Raw genomic sequence first — 25,408 nt, forward strand, 5'->3', positions numbered from 1 at the left:
ATATCGCCGTTTGGAAAAATAATTCTGGAAGAAGCATTAGACGCGCATGCAAACTATGTTATGCAAATAAAAGACGTCGAATGGACCGAACAAAGGCACAAAAGAATTTGAAGAAAACAACAACTTATTGTCCAAATTGTCCTGAGCAACCTCAATTATGTATAGAATGCTTTAAAGTTTTACATTATTATTAAATAATTTTTTAATAAATAATTTTCGTATTACTTTTATAACAATTCAACAGTTTTATTATTATGGAATATCTTTTCAAATACCTGTGACGATCCTTCGCAAGTAGTCAAATAAGCGACACCCGAATATGGGTTACGCGGTCTGATTAGAAACTTTGCTGACACCCGAATACGGGTGTCGTGGCAGTCAACATCGACCAACGAGCCGCGGCAGTGTGCATACGGTGCATGCCCGATTAGACAAGGGATTTCTATGCAGCGCTTTGTCCCTATTGTCATATCGTATCCACTTAAACGGTAACATATAATTTACGTATTCTATCTTTATATCTCTATGGTTGCTAATCTTGCGAGTGATAGTGATGGCATTGTTCGCGCAAGAGAGAATTGGATATCATTTTAAGCAAGCAATTGTCCATAAATTTGTGAAACAAATATGATAAACTAAATCAAATTTTCATAAATATGGCAGAATTATGTTATGAAATTAATCTTTTTTCACCAAATTGTATATTACATTTGGTAAATCTATTTTATGGTAGATCTTGAAAAGTTTTCATAAACTTTTAGGTTAAATTAATAAAGGAGAAAAATTTGTTTTCTATCAAAATATATCGAATTACTACAGAAGACAAGTTTTCATAAACATTTAGGTTAAATTAATAAAGGACAAAATAAAATGCACACAAAAATCTATCAAAATATATTGAATTACTACAAAAGACAAGTACATACGAATGTGTCTCGAGTTTTGTTTAACCAATATTACGACGCGACTCACAAAAGACGAATGCGTTCTTCGCGTTTATATTGGAGCGGATTTGGTATTTTAGTCATTGGTTTTACTTATGCTTCCGTGCCTTTATATAGAATATTTTGTCAGGTAATTATCGTTGTTTTTAAAATATGCTATCCATATTTTAATACGCTATCCATATTTTAATATGTACCTTATGTTTGACATTATGATGTTTGAGAATAAATTTCCTTAATAGTCATATAATTATGGTGGGACTGTATCAACCAATCATGATAACAGCAAAGTGCATTCAATGAAACCTATTAAGGATAGAGTGATAAAAATAAAATTTAATGCTGATACAGCAGCGATGATGCAATGGAATTTCAAACCACAACAAAATTTTATAAAAGTTGTTCCTGGAGAAACTGCCTTAGCATTTTACACAGCAAAAAATCCATTAAATGTACCAGTCACTGGTATATCTACTTATAATGTAGTACCATATGAAGCTGCACAATATTTCAATAAAATTCAGTGTTTTTGTTTCGAGGAACAACAGCTTAATCCACATGAAGAAGTAGGTTTAATAAAATAATTACGTTATTATAGAGATAGAAAGTTATTTAATTATGTTATCTAATGTGTATTGTTAAAGGTTGACATGCCAGTATTTTTTTACATTGATCCAGAGTTTGTTGATGATCCAAAAATGGAAAATGTTGAAGAAATTGTACTTTCCTATACATTCTTTGAAGCCAAAGAAGGAATTACATTTCCTATACCGAGTTTCATGAAAAAATAGTAAAAATTGTAACAAAAGGATGTTAGTGTTTTGACAAATATATGTTCTGTACCTAATATGTTGTTAATTACATTACATTGTTTAAATTTTTGGGGAAGACAATGTAATAATATATAATAATAACTATGTATTTATTGGTAAGCATTAACATTTAAAAAGAATATTAATTGGATAAGCACGTCTAAGACCAGAGACTTTTTCTCGATCAATATGTATTGCGTCAATCTTTAGTATAAGATCGTGCTCCAGCATTGTTCGTGTTTTTAATAATTTCTGATGTTGATTCTCTAGTTCTTTCAATGTTCTGTGCATTCTTTCTATTTGATGATTTATTTCTCCAATTTCCTTCTGAAGGCTGTCAAAGCAAAATACATTAAAAAGATATTAAAAGTTTTCTTTTCTTATTTCTTATTATCCTTTGTAATCATGAAAATAAACACATTAAAATGAACCTTATATGCGCATAATCACGACAAAGCTCTATGTCCGGGCGATGCATTCTACCTTCAAATCTAGTATGTGCTACCTTCAGTATGTAACTCTTATCTCCAATAGCTTTATGCATCAACTCCATGTTTTTCTCAACATCAAAGATTTCTTGTTGTATCTAAAAATAGTATGTTACACTGTTATTTCAATATATGGAATATAATTATTTGTACCATTTGTAAATGCTGTTGAAGTTTATTTTTAGCTTCAAGTAATTCAGAAGATCTATGTGCTAAAGCATTGTTCGTATTATTCCATGCATCCCACATTTCTTGTGTAATTTTAATCATAAGAGCTTCTGCATTTGTCTTTAATTGGCAAGATTTATTCCTCTCTGTCTGTGATTTCTGAACTATCTGATTAGCAGTGTGTATCCATGTATCTTGTTCAACAAAACTAATGAGATAGATAAATTTAATTTTTACATAAAGCAACCTGTTAATAAAATTGAATTTATTTACAAAATTTTATATACCATGCATCATATTTTTCAATTCCATTATAATATTGCAGTCCGTGACTGTAATTGTTCAAGTGATGACACATTGTATCTATATCTAATGCATTTTCTTTATTCTTTAGGTCCAATTCTAATTGATATTGAGAGATTCTGCAATTCCGTAGCTACAAGTAAAATCGGTTTATGATCACACTAAAGTTTAATAATCATTTAATTCAATATTACCTGATCCTTGCATTTATCTAAGTAAGTTCCCAATTTTATTTTATTTTTATTTAAGATTTCTATTTCCCTAAATAAACATTTCTCCGAATCGTCATGTACAAGTTCTGTATCTGTATAACAGGGAGATGGAACAGTATTACTACATTATATAATCTAATGACAACAATAGCAATAGCAACCAATAACATTATTATTCACAGCAATGATATTTATTTACTATCAAACTTATTTACCATACCTTTCCTAGCTTCTCTATGATAAAGACACTCTTCTGCTATATGTAATGGATCTTCAATGTCTTTGATAGCTTTATCTAAAGCAGAATGACAATCTTGCAATTTTTCAATTTCCTGAAGTAACCTTTCTAATTCCAATGTTATTTCGTTCTTCCAAAAATTGACATCGTTTATTCTTTCACCAAGTCGTCTGGTGGTATTGTATTGTCCGGATTGCACTTTCTCTTCAGCATCTCTGTTACAGTATTTATTATTATCATGTACATTATAACATATACATGCGATTTAACTTACTAAAGTTGCTTCCAAAAGTATTCAGATAGTAACAAAATTTGACTATATATACTGTGATGTATTCTTTCCTCTGTTTTTTCTGTGGAACACTATCTATTGTACTATAAAATTGTATATTGTTAATTTAACAAACATTTTTATACATATATTATATAATAAAATAAATTAATCGAAATCATATTCAATTATTCCGTAACAAAAATATTTGGACATGTAAAAGTAAGCATTATTTACATTATATACACAAAATTCCACAAATTATTTACTTTGTTTAAATATCATTCCACATTTTGCATTCATTACCTCAATTTTCAAATCACATATAGAATTTGAGATATACTTGATTCTAAAATTTGTAAAACTACATTCATGGTATAGAATTTCATATAGAATACATAATAAAACAAAACTAGTAACAAAATTAATAGCGAAGAAAAATAGCGTTCTATTAGTGTAGAATTTGATATGGCATTTACCTAATAATTCGCAAAGTTTCGTTTCTCACTCTCTCTGATGAATATCTACATGCATCTGCTTCGTTATAATATTTCATTTGTTTCTGAAACCATTCATTTGGTGTATATCGCGTATGTAGAACAGTTTTTGAAGCATGCAGTGCATCACATTTATATCCCGTCTCTAAATTAGGAAATCTTAATGAATTTGTTTCATTTGCAACATCTGATGCATAATTAGATGTTGATTGTGTGATTCTACAAAAAATAAGATTGATAATTATTTAAAAATATTTTTTGTAAGACATGAATTAAATGAAGCAATACTAATCTATCGAAAACTTACAAGGGTAGAATTTTAACACTTTTATATTCCATACTGGGACGCCAAGACAAATTATAACCACGGTCAAAATTACTCCACAATTGCAACTGCTTCAAATTTTACATAAATAAAATATATTAAAAGAGAAAATATTACACTTATTTTAACTAAGGTCAGAAACTAACAATGGTAAAATAAAGAAAAAATTTCAAATTGCATCTCATTTAAATTTTGTAAAGATGATGAATTTGAGATTTAATCCTTAGTTAGCATAAAATGGGAATTGAGAAATCACTAAACTTTTTTTAAAAAATATAAAACATTTTTAGATAGATTTTAAACGACGTTATCTTTTTATCGGTTACTTGAACAATTATTAATCGCAGTTAGTTTAGTTGGTTATTATCCAACATGGCAGATATACCTGGTGATATACCACAACGTAAGTATGTATGCAGCAAAAAATATTTCACAAAATATTGAATATATCATTTATAATTTGGTATTATATTTATTACATACCATAACTAATTTAAGTGTGCGAAGAATCACTTTTAATTTAGTAATACGTTTGTATTTATATGTAAGGTTATATTATATTGTGTTTTTAATTTCAATATTTGTTTCAATGATTTAAAAGATAAGCAACATCTTCAAATGTACCTGCTTGAATTGTTTGAATTATTATAATTGTTGTAATAATGCTTTTTATAGAAACTGAATGTAATAATTCTATACATCTAGCATGAATGTAACATATTAGTAAAACCTTATTTATTATATAGTGGATAAGTAATAACATTTTTATAGATTGTCCTGGTACTGCAAATAAAGATGCAGGGAAGGTATCAATATGCGCTGGTTGTCCAAATCAAGTGATATGCGCGTCTGGTATTACCAGACAACCGGATCCTACTATAGATCTTGTTAAAGAAAGGCTTTCCACAGTTAAAAATAAACTATTGGTGTTATCTGGTAAAGGGGGAGTTGGTAAAAGTACTATAACGTCATTAATATCCAGATTCTTGGCAGCAAGTAATGCTGATATAAATGTATGTATCTTTCTAACATAAAAATTGTGAGAAATAATTATTTTAAACATTTATTTTATGAAATATTGTTATCTACACATTTTTATGCCATATGTTTTACAATATAAACTAAATGTTATCTTAGTTAATATTATATTAAAAATGCTTACCTTTCTTCTTGTAGCAAGAACATCCATATTGTTTTCTATGTATATATCAACAGAGCAATTTCTAGCAATAGTTACAGTTTATAGTATATAGTTCATGCTAAAGAATATACTTACACTCTTCTAATTTTATAGTATTTTTATAGTATTTTTTTAATAGTATTTAGTATAATTTTATAGTAATATTATATATATATATAATAACAAATATTTTATATACAAAATAAAATATATATATATCATGAATTTATCATATTATCCTATAGCAGTTTCTTATTTGATCATTGATTATATATTAAGCCTTTAATATTCTATGTGATGTACTTGTAATCTTAAGTATAAGTAAAGAAATTGTTTATAACATATATAAAGCTCAATTTTATAGATTTTTAAATCGGGTGAATGATAATTTAAAATAATAAATTTTGTAGGTTGCGATACTAGATATTGATATTTGTGGACCATCTCAACCAAGAGTATTAGGTGTGATAGGAGAACAAGTTCATCAAAGTGGATCAGGATGGTCGCCAGTGGTAAGTTTTTATAAACAGAAATAAATGTGTAGTACCATATTTGTATATAGTAAGGTTATACAGGGTGTTTCTAAAAATTGAGTTGTAATATAGTTCTAGGTAAAGTTAGAATAAAATAGTAAAGTAAAATTGATTGTTTAACACACTTTATTATAAATAAAACTATACAACTCTTGTCATAGTTGCACTAAATGTAGTTGCAAAGTACAATTTCTTTTTAATGGCATTCCAAAATGATATAGGGAAAAGTCATAGAAAACTCAACACTTTTCAGCATGTTTTACTTTCCTTTAAAGTTCTTGTTAGAAAGTTGGAATCAAACTTTAGGAGTATGTAACATTCATTAAAATAAACAAGAATACTAATAAATGTGAATGGAAATATCATTAATTTCGAACTTATGTTTTCAAATATGAGTCTATATAAAGTTAATAGAACTCGTTTATTAATTTTGCTTCTCTTTTTATAGTATATAGAAGACAATTTGTCATTAATGTCTATTGGATTTTTACTTACAAGTCCAAGTGATGCAGTGATATGGAGAGGACCAAAAAAAAATGGTATTTGATTTATAGCTACTTCCATTTTCCATATATGTACACATTTTTATTATTAATAATAATAATAATAATTGTTACTATTATTCATATACATTCTTGTTCATTTTATTATTTCTAGGAATGATTAGACAATTTTTATCAGAAGTAGATTGGGGATCATTGGATTATCTTATTTTGGATACACCCCCTGGTACATCAGATGAGCATTTATCAGCAACTTCATATCTTAAAGATGCTGGCATTACAGGAGTAATAATAGTAACAACTCCACAACAGGTTGCTTTATTAGATGTGAGAAAAGAAATTGATTTTTGCAGAAAAGTGAATATACCAATTTTAGGTGTTATTGAAAATATGAGTATCTTCATGTGTCCTAATTGTAAAGTAAGTAAGAAAAAGATAATATTAAGTTGATTAGATAATGTTACTGTAATCTGAAGTGTTATTGTTATTTTTATGAGCACTTTTTTCTTATGTAGAATTCCGTAGAAATATTTCCAGCTTTAACAGGTGGTGGTTATACAATGGCTAAAGAATTGAATATAGAATTTTTGGGTTCTCTACCATTGGATCCACTTTTGGCTAAGTGTTGTGATGAGGGAAAAAATTTTTTAACAGAACTACCAGAATCACCAACTATTTTGACATTACAGACGATTGTTCAAAGTAAGTTTTTCTAAGTGACACATATTTTTGTGTGGCGTTTGTATTGTGCAAATTAATCTTTTTTATTTCAGAAATTATTGAACAATGTGAAAAAATAAAAAACAACTATGAGATTGATATAACTTAAAAGAAAAAAATGTGATATTTATATTACAAGAACATGTATGCGTGTATTAAAATTGTATAAAAAAATGTAAAATATTGTTTTCTTTTCTTTCTTAATACATTTTATACATTTAATAAATGTCCATTCCTTTTAATATACTGTGCAATCTATATAAGTATGATAATGCGCGATATGATGTGTTTTGTAATGATATATTTGTATAGAACGTAGAATAAAGTAAACATATTTATAACATATTTAATATAAAACATATTTACATAACATATTTAATATAAAAATATATTAATAAACATATTTATAACATATTTAACTATTTATAATTATTAGAAATTTGAATTACTTCATGATGAATACAATAAGAACTAGGCCACTATGCACTATAATACTACTATAAGCACTACTTATAAGTAAATAATATGTCAATAGGCATAGTATAAAATAGAAATAAATATAATTATCACTACATGTTCATCTAATTTTAAGATTGTAATGGATGAAAGCCCAACGCAGTAAACAAATACTATTATCACTATTACTACCAACCATAGAATTATTCAAACTCTTATGTTTATCACTCGATTTTGAAACGTATATATGCACAATGCATATACACATAAGGTATTAAAAACTAATTTGTAATATATATGTGTATATATATATATATACACACACAAGGAAATTAGGAAAGGACAACAAAACATTACTGGGAATATTCTTAATTCGCGTGCAAAACAGATCAATCATGCTAAAAACTATCTGGATATTGTACAGCTACAAATCATAGCGACCGACTGACAATCGAAGAGGGAAAATTCCTAATGCCAATCAATATGATCGAATTATATAACAATATCGTGGTCTCATTTTAATCAGAAGAGTTTCACTATGTTAATGAAATTTTTAATTAACAAAGTATTAAAAATAGATAAGTTCCATTGTTACATTAGTGTTGTCTTACAGATATGAAGATATGTGAAGCTACTGCGAGCCGCTTATTATTAAAGTCTGTTATAAAACGGTCGCCTCAAACGCCATGTATCATGTACTTACCTAAGTGTCTACATAGTATCAGTAGCGCGAGCAGCGAGCATTCTCATTTCTTTTCTGTACAAAATAATGCTCGATGATAAGTGGGATTTTCATGTCGTATATAAGAGAATATTTCAATACTAATAAAATACATATAATGGTAAATTTAGTTAAATATATTATTGTAGAAGATAACCATGTTTGATAACCATGTAACCAAAAAACGTGCATAAGTGTGTAAAAATAACGAAAATTCTTGTTTCTTATATGTATTAATAGTATGTATATGGTTATCTTTTGTACGTGGCTCTTAAGGTTATGTATTACTTTATACATATATCCGTATAGAAACTGATATCTTAGATTACTTTTTATTGGATAGTTGCGTAAATTTTAGTCCTTTTAACTGTTTTTTATCAACTTCCTTATTTTCAACCTAATTCTATTTAATTTTCTTATTAAAGGTGGTGGCCTATTCAATACTCAAAGAGATACAAAATACTCAAGTTAATTAATGAATTAACGAATGAAGAAATTTATTAAAACAATAGAAATGAATGTGAAAGATATACAACAATTTGTACCAAAAAATAAAGTTTTAGATAGATATTCCAAATATATATTAACATATAATTTTCTGAAATTGATCATATTCATTATTCTGCTTGGTGTAACAATAGTGTTTTTACAACAAAGCAAATGCATTATTATAGAAGAATATGAAAAGGATATAATCTCTAGAAATGATGAAATTCTACAGAATACAAATTATAAACTGGTTAATGATTCTATGATATTATCTAAAAAAGAAAATTTTGAATATGATATAGAATCTCATGACACAATATCGAAATTTCCTAGAATTGTACAAGTGAGTTTCAAATATTATAATTAAAAAGCATGATTGCAGGTTATAATAATCATTGTTTTATAACTTTTATTCGTTAGAAACAGTGCAACGACATTCCTGCTACATTACGCTTTGATTGTCATCCTGAAGATGGAGCATCCGAATTATCCTGTAGAAATAGAGGTTGTTGTTGGAATTCTCTTAACAGAAAAATATCAACGACAAGACCTGTTCCTTTGAATCTTCCATATTGTTATTATCCAAGTGATTGGAGCATATACAGGTATCAAAATTATAGTAAAGAAGGAAACAACTTTTTTGGATTCCTCAAACAAATAAAAAGCTCCTTTTATGAAAATGACCTACCACTGGTTAAAGTAGAAACCAGCACTATAGATGATTCTATTCTACGTATAAAAATATATGATCCTCTTAAGAAACGATATGAACCACCATGGCCTCTCAGAGCAGATCCCAAACCATTTCTTCAAAAAAACGTTAATGCAAAATACAAATTAGAGATTGATAATACTAAACCTGGTTTTAAAGTATACAGAACCTTCGATGATACAGTGATGTGAGTAACATTTGTGAGTAACATTTGAATTTTGTGTCACTTTTATCTTATATGTGTATAAACATATATACATATATTGTGTCCAGTTTATCTATAAACAGTTAAATATCTCAAAAAAATATGAAAGATACGAGAGATTGATTCAGACAAAAGTTTGAGCATATTAGGGGTACATTCGTGCTGATATTTCTAATATATCATTTTGAAGTGATCTTGAAATGACCTAAGAGTATTGCGTTAAAGTTTCTTATATATTTTTTATTACAATGTTGACAGTATTTTGGTAACTTTATCGTTTTGTATTTCGAAATTACGTTACACAAAATACACATGTGTGTAAAGTTCTGAAAATGTATCGGTGTCAGCTATAAAAATATATAATAAAAAATATAGAGATGCATTTAAAAACTTTAATGTAATGTTCACAGGGCATTTCTGGATCATTTCAAGGTGATATAAATACCAACATATGAAACTCTTAATATTCTAATTTTTGCCTGAATCATTTTCACGTATCTTTTATATTTCTCGAAATATTTAACTGTTCACAGATAAACTGGACAGTTATGTATATCATATATACGTATATATATACATATGTATATACAATACAACAATTTTTATTTTTTTTCATATCCAGATTTGACTCTATTAATACAGCGGGTTTCATATTTGCTGATCAGTTTTTGCAGATAAGCGCTCTTTTGCCGAGCCATAATATTTATGGTATTGGCGAACATAAAACGAAGCTAAAATTAAATACCAATTGGCAAATGTTTACATTATTGAACAAAGATCAACCACCAATAGAAAATGTATGTTGATTCATTTTAAGACATTATTTAAATTTACACTTTGTTTCTACTTGACATTTTTTAACATATGTATTTATAAAGACAAGCTTTCAAAATCTAGGCAAATTTATATGGATCTCATCCCTTCTATTTCATAATTGAAAATTCTGGAAGGTCTCACGGTCTTCTATTTCTCAATAGTAATGCAATGGGTAAATGATGTTAAAAGTAATTTTTTCTTTATATTATATACTTCGTTAAAATATGCGTCATAACGCTCGCTATTTGTAGATGTGATATTACAACCGTCGCCTGCTATTACCTTTCGAACTATTGGCGGTGTTTTTGATATATATTTCTTTCTGGGTCCAACCCCGACAGATGTCATAAAACAATATTCTGAGATAATAGGCAAACCATTTCTCCCCCCATATTGGTCCCTTGGTTTTCATTTATGCAGGTAGGAAAGTTATCTCATTGTAAAATAATTGTTATTATATTCTTATTATATTTTCCAAAATTGTGCAGATACGGATATGGAACGTTAGAAAAAACAAAGGAAATATGGAATAGAACCATAGCAGCGGGAATTCCATTTGTAACATGTTTTACATAAATCATTAAATTCATATTCTTTAAACGAATATGTAATAGATGAAGTTTAACCACTTTCATTCATTTTATTTTCAGGATACTCAATGGAATGATTTAGATTACATGGATAAAAATAACGATTTCACATATAATCCAAAAACATTTAAGGAGTTACCACAATTTGTGAATGAGATACATTCGGTATGATTTGAAGTTATATTATATACATGTAAAAAATATACAAATTTAATATGATGCATAACATTCTATATATTGTAGAAAGGAATGCATTATATTCCCTTGATCGATGCGGGAATATCTGGTTCTGAAAAGCACGGAACTTATTTGCCATATGATGAAGGTATGAAAGAAGATATATTTATAAAAGATGGAGCAACTGATCAGCCATTTGTTGGCAAGACGTGGAATTTTGTTTCTACTGTGTGGCCTGATTTTACGAATCCCAAAACGCAAAACTATTATTTCCACATGATGAGCAACATGCATGATAGTTTTGCATACGATGGTGCTTGGATCGTATGTATACATATTTTCTATTATCTATTAGTGAAAATAAAAATATCTTACATTAATAATATTCATCTTTGCTTTGTGTTTTTATCTACTGCTAGGATATGAATGAGCCATCTAATTTTTACGATGGACATAAAAATGGATGTCCAAAAAGTAAATTGGATTATCCGAAATATGTACCGAACGTTGTAGGAGACATACTTGCAACAAAAACATTGTGCATGAACGCTAAGCATTATTTAGGTCTTCATTATGATCTTCATAATACTTATGGCACAAGTCAAGCAATAGCAACGAATTAGTAAGTACGCTATTAGTCATAAAAGAACTTATAAGTAAAGTAGAAACACGCATAGTTAACTTACGTAACATTGGCAATGTACACAGTGCACTGACCAATATTCGACGAAAAAGACCATTTATAATATCACGTTCAACTTGGGTGGGTCATGGACACTATGCTGGTCATTGGACAGGAGATATTTATTCCTCATGGTAATTGTTGCGTCTAGTGTTTATAAATATTCATAAATATTTATTAAATATTCGTATTTTACGTAATACATTGGACATACATTAGGCACGATTTAAAAATGAGTATTCCAGCAATATTGTTGATGAATTTTTACCAAATACCAATGGTTGGTGCTGACATTTGTGGATTTAATGGAAATACAACAGCGGCATTATGTAATCGTTGGATGCAACTTGGTGCATTTTATCCTTTTTCTCGTAATCATAATTCCGACGATACAATCGTTTGTATTTATGAATTCTTACTGCATGAAGATCATTAAATTCAATTATTTCTTTCAAACGATATGTCTAATATTGTTATCATATATCATTTATAGGAACAAGATCCAGTTGCTATGGGCGATTTAGTAATAAAATCATCAAAGCGAGCCCTTACGATACGTTACTGGTTGTTACCTTATTTATATACGTTATTATTTCGAGCACATAAATTTGGAGAAACTGTAGCGCGACCATTATTCTTTGAGTAAGTGTATTGACCATATACAACCTGTTTAGAGTGCTTGTAAGATTTAACATTCTTTTAGATACTCGAACGATTCGGCCACATACGATATCGACACTCAGTTCTTATGGGGTAGTTCTTTGATGATAATTCCAGTTTTAGAAGAAGTAAGTTAAGGTCCATGTTAACAAATCACTAATATTTAAATAGTTAAAACGGTCATTTTTTTTCTTTGATGTGCTCCATTCCTGATTATTAGAACAAAACGGAAGTATCAGCTTATTTACCACATGGAGTGTGGTATAATTTTTATACAAAAGAATCCGTCTTCGCGCTGGGTAAATATTACACGATGAATGCGCCACTCGATACTATACCATTGATGATTCGCGGAGGATCCATTTTACCAGTACAGAAACCAGCTGATACTACAACTAGCAGTAGAAAGAATAATTTCGAATTATTGATTACTTTGGATCATGTGAAAAAGGCAAAAGGCGAACTATATTGGGATGATGGCGATAGTTTAGGTATATATTGCATTGATGCCATAGTTAGTAGTATTAATTTCTATAGAAAAGGATACACCTTACTGATTTCATTGACCGCTGTTCGGCCTTAGTTTTGCGAAATATATATGATCTTTTTAGGACTAGATTTCGGTTCGACTGTTGGTTTGAGCTGGTTCAGGTAAGATTTAGGTTAAATAATAAATGTATATGGAATTTGTGATAATAATGTAGGAGAGACCATCTAATTGATTTCATTGAACATAATGTTCACATGGAACATTATGCTGGGTCTATAACAGAATTTTTGTCTCATCGGTAATATGATTACGACAGTCCCAAAAAATAAAACTGTAATTATTTTTTTTATTTATTGCCTGATAATCAAAATACTCTCGGAAACTAAAGCAATGGTCATATGCACGTAAATGTGAAATTACTCAGAATGCTGATCTCAACAACATATATCAAGATCAATAAGAATGATGAAGCACGCTGTTTCTATATAATTACTTAAATTTTGCATAAGCTTGTTTTAATAATTGGATGTGTATTTACAGATTCGCTGGAGAAGGAACAATTTGTATGGTCAGTTTTCACCATTGAGAATGATACTTTATCCACTGCCAAAGCAATGAAGAGTTCTTTTAATGAAAAAATGATCTTAGGAGGAATACAAATATGGGGAATAACATCTAATATTTCACGAGTATCTTTAAACAATCACGAAATACAGTTTAAATATGACAATAAAGAAGATGTGAGTTTTCTATTCTTATAATTAGAATGGTAAAAGCATGACAACTATTTTCAAATTCAAATGAAATTGTTCTAATTTTATAATTTTTATCTTTTTTTGCATATTTGACATGTAAAAATATAAATTACCTAAAGTAATTTTTCAGTGTTTGAACATAAGCAACTTACAAATAGACTTAAGAGAGAATTTCTTGCTTCTTTGGGAATACACTGATTTTGAACAACATGATGATAGTAACAAATGACAGTAAACTTGATCAAAATATATGTTCACTTGTATTACATATAATATTGTTGCTACAGGTATGATATACAAAATATATTTCAATCGTTTTTAGTATTAATTTTACTATAATACTCTATTTGTATACATATATTCCTACATGTTAAAGCACATATTTTTTGAATAAAGAAGAGAAGCATTTTATTGAAATAACTGTACAATTGTCTATACAATAAAGTAGGATACGTTATGGCACTAGAACGAATAAAAATAATAAGTATACATAATTTGAAATGTTTCGAAATAATCCATTCTCCGCGTGTTAATTAGAACGTAATTAAATGTAACGCAGACTTTACATATAGTTCGTTCATAATTGAAAGCAATGGAAAATATAACAACACAGGTAATCGATCATCACACAATAGATAATGTTGAATGAAAAATTTCACTTTGGCACCGTTTAACGTATATAAAATAAAGCAATTCGAGCACTTAAACAACATCATCCTTGAAACATTGAAATCCTTCTTCGAATTCTATATGCGTATTTACAATCATGCAAGTGTGCCTTACGACCTCGATCTATATTCAGTGTCTTCTATGACCTTTATTTGCATTTCTATAGCAGAAAGTAGATTCTCATCTTTGGAATAAATTTCAATGCGACTAGCGCAAACCGACTGTAGTCCTTGTCAATATACATATATACGTCGTGTAAGTAACCTATCGTACTTACATACGCTTGCTTGAATTTTTATAAGACCAATACGTAGACACGTATCGAATAAATGATGAATGATTTCGTTGAGATCTTTGTTTCAAATTTTCAAACGTCATCTGTTAGAAAATAATTATTTTTATCGGATCATTTTGTCGTACGAAATGACTTATACAAACATTTGATTATATCGGGTTTCATAAACTAAAACTCGTAAAACTATGAAATTAATACGATGTAATTATATATAGAAAATGTTTGAAACATTTACAAAATATAAAATATTAATCTAGTACGTGGTACCTTTTCGCATATGGGTATTGTACATATTGGAAAAGTTTTTAACAAATTGATAATTATTACTCGGTATAATATTATCGCACTACGTAATATACACAATTGTATAATTAATTATATATTTTTCTATTTGTATTGCATACTAATAAAACAAAATAACATACTTAATCGTATGTAATATTAGTAATATACGTGTATACATATTTTTTATTCTTTTCAACTATTATTAATCTTGCAACTTTAATCATTATTGTCTGCTCACATTTACTTATGCCTATTTAAAAGATGAACTTGCGTTTTATGCGTACGAGCATATTTATTAAACATATCAACGTTAATATGCACGATTTACGCACCGAAACAAACAAATATACGCTAACGAGAATTACACAACGTACATATGAGAAAAGGAAATAACGACTATAAGGCTTTTAGGTATTGGAAGGCTCCCGTTTGACAACGGGGCCACGAACACAACAGAGTTCCATGTAGCACCGCACGTCTTTTTTTAGATTTGAAAAAGATTCTACGAAAAGATCGAAAATGTTGCTCTTTTCACAAATTTTCTATTCAAATGAAAATAACGTGTCGTATAATCTAGAAAAAAGAAACAAACAGAAAGTAAAATAATGGCAAGAAAGATATCACAAAGGAAAATCAATAAAGTTTATATACATTTAACTTGAACGTTATACTTGTGCCGTAACTTGCACACAACAATGAATGTATGTATAAATATAAAATGTTTACATCTAATTCATGGAATATATGTATTGCTACAAACACATACAGTAGCCTACGTTGGTATTTAGCCTCTTCGAATTAAATAAGAAATTAGCCAAAAATTTGAACTACGATACTCGTATCATCATTCAGACATATCTACATATTAATTTACATAACAACAAACTTTCTAATTGATTTTCTCTGTATCCCCTCCCGTTCTCCCTTCCTGTTTACTTATCATCATCATCAGTATCATTGTCATTAACAAAATATATCTCCCGTTACGGCAAATACAAATGCATTTTCAATTTATTGCCATACGTACACCTTTCAATTTGTTGTTCGTAATCGATAATATTAGCCATCATCGTAACATGCATAATATCATCATATATTTTTGTACAAGCGATGAAAATGAGCAGCACGTAGTACACCCATCTGGACGATATTATATAATAAATAAAAAAAAGTTATTAATATTACCATGGGCAAGAAATAGAATGACGTATGGCACCCTGAAGAAAACGTAGCCCGTTGACTGTTAAAAATATCTGTACGGTGGCAGACATACTTAAATATTCGTTAACGAGGAACAACTCATGAAATTGAAGTATCATATCACTTAGAATCACATAAATCACAACGAAAATTATATATCGTGTATATTATCGTTTTATACTTTGCGTATAAGTCTAAAATCTACGTATTTTCATATCGTTCGTACGAGTTTTTGCAGTACAAACAAACAACATGGCACGCGATGTACATATAACTAACTTATCACAAAGCAAATTGAATACCGACTTTTCAATTTTAGATGATGAAATATTAAAATATTTATCAAGTCTTTACACAACTCGGTATTACTTTTACAAAACGTAGTCAGTGTAAAACTGATTCTGAATATCATTAAAATGCATACTATGTCGTAAATCGATATTATATTTGATTTTTCATAATAGGGAAAGAAGAATAAAACGGCAGAAGCAAAAACGGTGATTATAACGAGTCGCTTGCCTATTATTAGGAATATTACGTTTGCACTTTGGACTAGCAAGTACTAATTTTATACTATATGAAAGAACATCTGTGCATCGAAATTCTAATAAATAATCACTAATGGTTTCGTTTCCTAAAATTAGATTATTATTACTAGGTAGCCTGTTCACTGACAGATACGTATCGTTTCGCTTAGTTACTTGAAATCTTCTGTTATTTGTTCATCTGTACCTATATCTACCCACTGTCCATCTATGTAATCATTGTTGAAGGAAAATATAATAATATAGGACTTGGTACAAAGATCGCCTGCGATTGAAGAAAGGCAGTCTTGGATCTAAAAAGCCTCTGCTTTGGAATCAGGATCAAAAGGATTTGAGGTATCGACCGGTATTTTTGTTAGTCTTTGGTAAATATATACCAGCGATTGCCACATAGATGATGTTAAGACGAGTAAGACTTTGATTTAAGTAGCAGTCAGTGTTTCCAAAATATCTTCGGGAGTTTTATTCAATTTGCGAAAATGTTCCCAATGTTCTTTAGGTACAGTCCATTTGAGGAATATCTCGAGATTCTTAGTGAGTGTTTCAAGTTCGGATAAACCGTTGCTTGCCACTGGATCTTTGCCAGCGGATATCAGAGAATCGTAAAGAACTTGGTCGATCAGTCGTTTACCAAAGCCTAGTTCGTCGAGTCTTTCTTGTTTGCTGATTCTTTTAAGAAGTACAGCGAGCAACAATCTCATCCTCTCGACAGTCATTATTCTATATTTGGAGGGCGACGGCAAGGGTTTATCGCTGATTATTTCATTGGAAAGGAGAGTCGCTGTCGGTTGTAAGGCCATGGAAATAGATGCTGGCATGATCGTGTTTGTGATTAAATCTGAGGTTTGAGTACTCGGAACGTCGTGTTCAGTCTCGGATTCAGGATGACAAGTTTTTTCGTGACATTCCAGATCATTTTTAATTCTGAAGAAACTTGTACACTTTTTGCAGGCGTACGGCTCATTTCTGCCATGGATACATTTCATGTGTTTTTTCCAATGGGGTAGTTGCGTGAAACCAGCGTTACATTCGGCACACTTGAACGGTCTTTCGCCAGTGTGTCTTCTTGTGTGAAGTTTGAGTGCTGTCGAGTGTGCAAATGCCTGCCAGCAAACCAAACACCTAAACGGTCTTTGTCCAGAATGCGTTCTCTGGTGGACAGTCAATTGAGATTTTTGAGCAAATCTTTGACCACATGTGGCACAACCGTGTGGCCGATCACGTGCATGCGTTCTCATATGTTGAGGTAGGTGGCCCTTGAATGTCTTGTTGCAGATTACACAGAGAAAAGATTTAACGTCTCTGTGAAGACATTCTAAATGTTTCTTAAGAGCGTCTCGCCGAACGAACGCACGACCACAGATTTCACACTTGTGATCCTTTTGTCCGTTGTGTCGTTTTACATGTAACGCCAAATTCGCAGCGCAGGTGAACGTGCCAGAACACAAACCGCAACGATACGGTTTTACTTGACTGTGAGTACGTCGATGCTGCACCAGTTGTCCTCCTCTGGCGAAACTCTTGTCGCATTCTGGACATTTATACGGCTTGAAGCCAGTATGTGTTCTCACGTGCAGTTTTAATCTCTCTTTTAAAGGGAACTCTTTCCCACACTCGTCACACTTGAAGATTGGTCCCGCACCGTGTACAATCTTATAGTGGTTACGAAGACCTCCGCTACCTTTAAATCGCGCCTCGCACACTACGCAACAATATCTTTTTTGCTGATTCTCTTGTTTAGTTTTCATACCGTGCAAAGCGGTACTTTGATCCTTGCCGCGGTCGCACTCGCTGCCGTTTATATTCTCTTCCTTTGAATACGGCGGCGGCGTTGATGATGACAACAATGACGACGATAACGATGACGATGACGATGACGATGACGATGACATTGATGTTGATATTAATGTTGACGACGTCGATTTGGTAGCCACTATACTGTTGGAAGCTTCTGGTCTGAATAATGTATTCGTAGGGTTCTCTTCATCTTGAACCTTATTATTATTATCTTTATTCTCCGCAAGGTAACTCATCGTTGTTATATGAAAATTGACATTTGATACGTTTGCTGAATCTTCCAGTAACAATTTTGGGTTTGTTACTTTCGTACCAAATGTGTTATTTTTCTCAGCAGTGGTAATAAATTGTTTTTCTGCTACATCAATGTTATTTTCAATCGACGTCCCACAAGGAATCGCTATTCGATTGAATAACGTTCCATCGGTAGTCTTCGCAGACTTCTCGTTTTCGTATGATTGTTCCACGTTTCTTAAGTTTACCTTCAGTCCTTGTTCCCCATCTATCAACTCACGACGAAATATGTAAACGTCATCATTTAACTCACTATTCTTGTCTAAATCCAAATAAATTGTTGACTCTACCTGTCCGTTATTCTCCGATAAGAAATTTCCCCTCTCATTTTCGAGGAATGCGTTTTCTCCTAATTTATAGCGGTGTTTCATCCCATCGTCGTCATTTCCTTCATCTCTTTGATCTTTAATATTTTCTACTGTACGAACGACCGTTCTTTTCTTCGTAGATTTTACTACACAACCAATCATCGACTTTTTATCGAAATGTTTGTATTTTCTGTTCTTTGTCCTCGATTCATTTTCGAATCTTCGAACATTGTTTCTTTCTTTTTCTTTTCTGATTTCGGTGCTATCGATCACTTGTTTATCGTACTCAGCAATACTCTTTCGCAGTTTATCTTCTCGCCACTTCTTCTCGTCCTTCTCTTGTTTCTCTTGTTCAATTTGTTCGATTTTTCGGCAAAGAGACAAATTTCGCGAGCAAAGTTCATGTTCATCGTTGTTATAGCAACTATCGGCAGTTGTGAAACTTTGGAGTATCTTCAAAGCATCGGTCGCATCAGCATTTGTATTCATATGTTTAAAAATTTCATTCTCCCTTATTCGCGATTGCTTTACTGGTAATAATTCGGTTAGCTGAACTTCCTCTTGTTGCGGTTGTTCGCTTCCAGCTACTTGACTTAAAACGTTTTGTTGCATATCGACTTTGACCATTTAACTTTTTATTTTTTTTTAATCCTACACAATTACATTCGCAACTTGCGATTCACCCTTTCTCTTTCTTTTTCCTTTTTTATCAAAACACACGTCAATCGTGATTGTTTTTACTTTCACAACCAATATTAAAATCGTACAATGCGTTCATCATCGGCTCTACTTTGGTCCTGAAGGAAAATTTTTTATTTATTTGTTGTAGCAAGAATTAGGAGCAACGGAGTTAGGCTTAGCTAGACAATACGCTCGTGTTCAAAGTAACTATAGTTGGTTATCGTATTCTTATCGTTTCGATATTTCCTCTCTTCTTCCCCTCTTACTTCCTTCTATTTCGCTTTCCCACTTTTGTTCGCGTTTCTCCTCTCTTTAGTTCTTTAACTCCTTGTTTCTTTCTGTTTTTCCTTCGTCCACAGTCTATTGCACTAACTTTTTATTTATTGCATCAAACAAGCGTGCGTCGCGTGATATATTTAAACGGATTCTTGTTTGAAGTTTACGTGTCGTCGTGAATATCTTAAATCATAGTTATAATCGTTTACCAATCCTATATTCGTAATCGAAATCCAGAAATTAAAAGTCGGCTAATGAAAGAAATTCGAAAAAAGCCAATATCATGGAAATAACTAGGCACGTTCTTTTTCCCTTCTTACTTACAATTCCTTCGGTAGATACTTACTAATGACAACTTCTCTTTTCACGTGGTAGCTTTCCGTAAATGCGCGTTTCGTCCGTGCGCGCATTGGAATCACCGAGGCTGTTACAAGGATACAAGGATACCGGAAGAAATGGAATAACGATAAAACCGATAGTCGAAGAATAACAATTTACCCAGTTTTCGCGGAAGAATCAAAGAATTCAGCCGAATGGTTACGTGATGAAATAGACCAACGTACTGAGAATGAGAGTACACGGAGCTTTTTCTTCTGACCAACAAAATGATTGATATCAGTACAAGAGGGAATAGTAGCTGCGAAATAACGGCGGCCATATAAAGAAAGTACGGCAGAACAACAGGGTTATTGTTCGTCGGTGATGGTCGTCGCGACGATCGACTGACTGCTTGTTCCTCGCGGCGGTACGCTGCTTCCTCAACAGCGATTGCGCGCCTTTTTCCACGCAAGCGCAATTCACGGTCGATATCGCTCTGGATTTTACCCCTCAGCCCAGCCAGACACCCTCTCCACCCTGCTTCAGACTCTTTCCATACCTTTTTCGTTCCTTCAACCCTCCTCCTTCGATTTTCTCGTCTATAATCTTTCGTCTTTCTTTCCTCCAGCTTGGTCATTCGCTGTACTTTCTTTCAACTAACAGAGTCCCATTGCGACTATTGCTACTACACTAATTCCTCATTATCTTCAGAGATTACGTTTCTTCGAAGGAGAATTCAATACTCATCGATATGTCAGTAAAGTTGTTGTCAATAAAATAGTTATTTATTCAGATAAAGTTACCAGCTTTGCTGTACACGACTCTTTCGAGAACTTCCTCTTTTTCCTCTCTATCTCTTCTTCCTCTTTTATGCCTCTTCTACCCCTCGCCTTCTCCATCACGATATACTAATTGTTCTAAACCCTACCCTTTCATTTGCCTACTCGCTCGCGGTATATGATAGATTCACCTCCCTTCCTTTCTCTCTCTCTCTCTCTCTCTCTCTCTCTCTTTCTCACTTAGTCTTTCGTTTTCGATTGTTCGTTCGATGATAACATACATCAAATCAACCGTGTTGACCGTATTCGATATGAACAACAGAGATTGTTCTTTTTTTAGACTCAAATTTACCGTTTGTCACGAAATATAAATCTTTAAAATCATAATTAGAAAATTCATATCTTTCTCTTTTTTTTGGTATTAAATTACGAAATGAACGAAAGTAAGTCGATAAAGGCATCGTAATTTTCTGTGGATTAATAACTCCTTTTCATGGTGGCGAGTGTCATTTTTACTTCGAGATTTGTTACTCAGTTATAGTACATTACCTTTTGCATAAAAATTATTAACATGCAGTATATTCTTCATTATATAATCGATCATAACCAACTCCCCCTCAAGTTGGCCATCTATTCTTTATCTTTCGGCAGAGACCAATTTGTTATTACTGCTGTTAATAACGCAGCTATATATATGTAGCAGGACACATTACTATAAGATTAAGCCATATACTTATGCGTTTACGCGCGTTCCATCACCGATGCTTTTAAGTGCTCGATTAATGGTTTCTTTGGTAACATATTCCCTTTGGTAATAAATTTCTAGCGGAATCGGTAGGTTATTGATATTTCATTACGATGGAATTACCTGTGTGTTGTTATTCATATGCGATATCCGACGCACGATCCTCGGTTTTCCAGAGATACGGTCTTTGTTTGCAACACTTTGAAGGTACGATTGGAACGACATTCGCAATTCAAGTCTGTTATTATGTTTCTTCTACAGTTAAGCTCGCATGGTCTGGATTGATTGCATCGTCTTCTTCTATATGACGAAACGTTATAATTTCTTCTTTAAGGAGTAAGCTTAAGTCTTCTTTTCTTGACTAGATCGCGTGCGTATTAACCTTACGCCAACGAGAGTACTGCTTGGTCATTTGGTATTCCATAATCGCTTGCTCTCTTTTTTACTTGGCAATTGCAGATATATATATATCATGTATATATACACATATGTACAAAGATAATCCATCTCCACCTCAATTAGTAAATTGTGTTAGTAGTTTTAGGCCTCTCCCCTTTTGAATTGTTCCCCTCATTAGCACGAAAAGCAAAGAACCCGCCACCATCTGAAAGAAACCAAGAGAAATACCGCAGGTATTTCTTTGCTGTCTTTAATCTATCATGTATGAATCTATGTATGTATTATTGTCATTTAGAATAAGCACATGAACCAATTGTTATACCATACTATAGATATGTATCATCGATTGATGTCAGCATTTACTTTCCACCTTACCGTTTTCACTGTTACTTCCCTGTTTCACTAATTATAAATTACAGACCTTTTTCGTATTAAATTAAATAATTTATATTTACTTGTTCAATTCTCAATCGATTAACGTTATAATCAATTTACATATTATAAATTCATTTTAAGCAAAAAATTGCAACGAAACTAATTATTTACTAAAGAAATTAATTAAAGAGTCTACTTTTTATTTACTAGATTAAAAGCGAGATGAATCGATGATACCGTTACGCCTCAAGTTCTTGCCCATTTTCGTGTCTCTGGTTTGAATCAGCTTTATGATCTCGCGCGAGTACACAAATACAAATTGGTATGATCATGTGTATCATATGCTCATAAATATTCCTGTTCGCATACAGACGGTCGCTAGAGAACTCATGCTCTCGTTTGATCGCGACGTGACACATGCTTGTGCTCCGCATTGAACTTCCCAGTCTGGAAAGAGGAACGGTTCGTACATACGTATGTACATATGTACTTGTGTAAGTACGTATCCCGAGATTTCGTTGCTCAACCGATGGAAATCTCCAATTTCTTTCCCATTCATGTTCTACTCAAATCTCACTCGAAATTTGTTCAAAATTCCTTCGATATCACTTTTTACTCACCAGACAGAACGGCGGTCGAAATTTCAGCTATTACTGTTAAAAAAGAGGCTTCCTTACGAAGCGTCTGCTCAACCCTACTCCTGTATCGCCATCTTCAAATCACATTCGACTCTGCCGATGAAATTCACAAAAGCTGAATAGAGGGGCGAAACAATTCTAATGAAATACTGTACCATCTTCTTCCGATAGATGGTGCGCAAGACTTGAGCAAATGTGTATATTATAAATATAATGTACAGTGTACATTGTATATGACATATATGCGCTTACGAATATAGACATATGTAACGTGACGTGCAAATATGTACACATGTGCAATACGCAATATTATATGTATCTGATTAAATGTCTGTATTTTTGCTCTTCCCCGCTCCCTCTCTCTCTCTCTCTTTCTCTCTCTCTCTCTCTCTCTCTCTCTCTTTGTGTCCCTTTTCGAAACGATATTTTTAAAAATTAAAATGTACCGCGTTTTTCTATTTCGTTCATTTATCGTTTTGTTTACAAGCTTTTACAAAAATTATACTTAATAACCTAAAAACGGAGAACCTATGAACTGTATTGATTACCTGATATGTAATTATATATCTGAGATTTGCCTAGTAACTATTATATATCTGAAACAGCTTAATCATTGAAGTTACTTTCATATTAAATGTCTGATCAGTAACAAATATTTTTCAATGTACACATATACAATGTATATACATCAATTAAGAATGGGGTGTATATTCGTCTGTGGTATGTACATACATTGTGCGATTGTGCCCATGGAGATACAAAGGTAAAGTATGCCAATCGTATATTACCGTGTAAAACAGTACAAGTAGATATAATATAAGAATAGGAAGAGAACGCTGCATAGAGGTCCCTTTCTACTCGTCTCTAATCGGCTATACACACTGGCGCCGCTCGTTGATCGGTGTTTCACTTGCATATTTATTGTATGAATGTACATACTTTATCAGAGAAGGACAGAAGGGGTTTCTATGGAGCGTTCTCTTCCTACTCCTATATCGTTTTTTCAGCTCGTTCATGCACTCTGTTTTTATATATATGTATCTCTATAATTGTGCTACATCGTACGAATCATCCAAATTCAATTATGATTCAACGGATATTAAACAGTGCCATATGTCGATATAGTAGATTCCCCAGTAACAACCTTACAACCACGCCCCTAATATATACAATGATATATATATATATATATATATATATATATATATATATATATATATTATTAATATTATTTATTATATATTATATATATATTATTATTATTATTATATTATTTATTATATATTATTATATACAGTATTTGTATTAAAAAAAATATATTACATCGGTACATTGTGTCACTGATTAAAATTATAAATATATATAAAGTATATAAAAATTGATTATATTCAAACGTAGTCATATATTTTACTTTTAGTTTACTTTGAAGATTCTATGAAATTCTAAAGTAAATTATAGAATTACTTCTCTTAATGAATATTGTGAAAAGATTTGATAACAATCTTTTTATTGATATATATTTTTAGTTATATATGATACATATACAATAAGCATAAAAATAAATACACGTATTAAAGTGAAATGCTTTATAATGCTTTATAGCTATGTTGTTTCCTGTTCATTCAGAATACTACGCAATAAGTAACAAGTAATAAATAATAATCATCATTTGTCGAAAAAAGAAAGCTTAGACTATAGAAAATCAATTGGTTTTGTAATTAGAACTAGTTGAAACATGATTTCGAATCGCAAAAGGCGCCATTGTTGCCGCGAAAGTCGAAGAATGACGGAAACAAACGAAGCTATATGGTAGGAGAGGAGGCGACTCTGACGACGAGGTCGAGTGCAGACGCGAGT

General features: G+C 31.4%; 5 protein-coding genes across 11 annotated transcripts; 3 read left to right on the plus strand and 2 right to left on the minus strand.

The window, feature by feature from the left end:
* Positions 1-337: 337 nt before the first annotated feature.
* Positions 338-2,128, plus strand: LOC100651251 (cytochrome c oxidase assembly protein COX11, mitochondrial). The gene is made up of 4 exons (XM_003397459.4): positions 338-488; positions 762-1,074; positions 1,187-1,510; positions 1,589-2,128. The coding sequence occupies exons 2-4, from the start codon at positions 871-873 to the stop codon at positions 1,733-1,735; spliced, it is 675 nt and encodes a 224-aa protein (XP_003397507.1). The 5' UTR covers positions 338-488; positions 762-870; the 3' UTR covers positions 1,736-2,128.
* Positions 1,850-5,465, minus strand: LOC100651010 (tektin-3). 2 transcript variants are annotated; one of them, XM_003397457.4, is made up of 9 exons: positions 5,421-5,465; positions 4,241-4,329; positions 3,916-4,152; positions 3,148-3,380; positions 2,910-3,019; positions 2,700-2,848; positions 2,398-2,620; positions 2,188-2,342; positions 1,850-2,090 (listed from the first exon to the last, which is right to left on the minus strand). In XM_003397457.4, exons 1-9 carry the CDS (start codon positions 5,445-5,447, stop codon positions 1,880-1,882), a joined length of 1,434 nt encoding a protein of 477 aa, XP_003397505.2. In that variant the 5' UTR covers positions 5,448-5,465; the 3' UTR covers positions 1,850-1,879. The 2 variants fall into 2 exon arrangements, with proteins under 2 accessions (XP_003397505.2, XP_012167041.2); XM_012311651.3 differs by lacking the exon at positions 5,421-5,465 and adding an exon at positions 4,742-4,886.
* LOC100651131 (cytosolic Fe-S cluster assembly factor NUBP1 homolog) lies at positions 4,550-7,779 on the plus strand. The gene is made up of 7 exons (XM_012311652.3): positions 4,550-4,661; positions 5,030-5,271; positions 5,849-5,950; positions 6,420-6,510; positions 6,629-6,894; positions 6,990-7,176; positions 7,248-7,779. The coding sequence occupies exons 1-7, from the start codon at positions 4,631-4,633 to the stop codon at positions 7,301-7,303; spliced, it is 975 nt and encodes a 324-aa protein (XP_012167042.1). The 5' UTR covers positions 4,550-4,630; the 3' UTR covers positions 7,304-7,779.
* Positions 7,780-7,958: 179 nt separating this feature from the next.
* LOC100650486 (lysosomal alpha-glucosidase) lies at positions 7,959-14,364 on the plus strand. Of its 6 annotated transcripts, XM_048408897.1 has the most exons (18): positions 7,964-8,190; positions 8,264-8,492; positions 8,797-9,203; positions 9,281-9,759; positions 10,400-10,574; positions 10,675-10,765; positions 10,845-11,013; positions 11,082-11,151; positions 11,244-11,348; positions 11,427-11,684; positions 11,780-11,982; positions 12,069-12,176; positions 12,262-12,439; positions 12,536-12,684; positions 12,746-12,830; positions 12,923-13,193; positions 13,733-13,932; positions 14,078-14,364. In XM_048408897.1, exons 3-18 carry the CDS (start codon positions 8,859-8,861, stop codon positions 14,174-14,176), a joined length of 2,985 nt encoding a protein of 994 aa, XP_048264854.1. In that variant the 5' UTR covers positions 7,964-8,190; positions 8,264-8,492; positions 8,797-8,858; the 3' UTR covers positions 14,177-14,364. The 6 variants fall into 6 exon arrangements, with proteins under 6 accessions (XP_048264856.1, XP_048264855.1, XP_048264854.1 ...); XM_048408899.1 differs by lacking the exon at positions 14,078-14,364 and adding an exon at positions 13,314-13,353 and having other exon boundaries at positions 7,959-8,492; positions 13,733-13,823; XM_048408898.1 differs by having other exon boundaries at positions 7,962-8,492; positions 9,287-9,759.
* On the minus strand, positions 14,184-20,673 carry LOC100650728 (zinc finger protein 699). The gene has a single exon (XM_012311649.3). The coding sequence runs from the start codon at positions 19,965-19,967 to the stop codon at positions 17,364-17,366; it is 2,604 nt and encodes an 867-aa protein (XP_012167039.1). The 5' UTR covers positions 19,968-20,673; the 3' UTR covers positions 14,184-17,363.
* Between the last annotated feature and the right edge of the window lie 4,735 nt (positions 20,674-25,408).

The sequence above is a fragment of the Bombus terrestris genome, chromosome 9 (genome assembly GCF_910591885.1).
Source record: "Bombus terrestris chromosome 9, iyBomTerr1.2, whole genome shotgun sequence".
In the NCBI taxonomy this organism is placed as follows: domain Eukaryota; kingdom Metazoa; phylum Arthropoda; class Insecta; order Hymenoptera; family Apidae; genus Bombus; species Bombus terrestris.

Coding starts and splice junctions, on each gene's coding strand:
- LOC100650728 (XM_012311649.3), bottom strand. CDS start 19,967: ATGGTCAAAGTCGATATGCAACAAAACGTTTTAAGTCAAGTAGCTGGA.
- LOC100651251 (XM_003397459.4), top strand. CDS start 871: ATGCACACAAAAATCTATCAAAATATATTGAATTACTACAAAAGACAA. Junction 1,075..1,186: donor TATATAGAATATTTTGTCAG/GTAATTATCGTT, acceptor TTTCCTTAATAG/TCATATAATTATGGTGGGAC. Junction 1,511..1,588: donor AGCTTAATCCACATGAAGAA/GTAGGTTTAATA, acceptor GTATTGTTAAAG/GTTGACATGCCAGTATTTTT.
- LOC100650486 (XM_048408897.1), top strand. CDS start 8,859: ATGAAGAAATTTATTAAAACAATAGAAATGAATGTGAAAGATATACAA. Junction 9,760..10,399: donor ACCTTCGATGATACAGTGAT/GTGAGTAACATT, acceptor TTTCATATCCAG/ATTTGACTCTATTAATACAG. Junction 13,933..14,077: donor AATATGACAATAAAGAAGAT/GTGAGTTTTCTA, acceptor GTAATTTTTCAG/TGTTTGAACATAAGCAACTT.
- LOC100651131 (XM_012311652.3), top strand. CDS start 4,631: ATGGCAGATATACCTGGTGATATACCACAAC. Junction 4,662..5,029: donor ACCTGGTGATATACCACAAC/GTAAGTATGTAT, acceptor ACATTTTTATAG/ATTGTCCTGGTACTGCAAAT. Junction 7,177..7,247: donor ATTACAGACGATTGTTCAAA/GTAAGTTTTTCT, acceptor TTTTTATTTCAG/AAATTATTGAACAATGTGAA.
- LOC100651010 (XM_003397457.4), bottom strand. CDS start 5,447: ATGGATGTTCTTGCTACAAGAAGAAAG. Junction 3,020..3,147: donor TCATAGAGAAGCTAGGAAAG/GTATGGTAAATA, acceptor CCTGTTATACAG/ATACAGAACTTGTACATGAC. Junction 2,849..2,909: donor TAGATAAATGCAAGGATCAG/GTAATATTGAAT, acceptor TTTTACTTGTAG/CTACGGAATTGCAGAATCTC.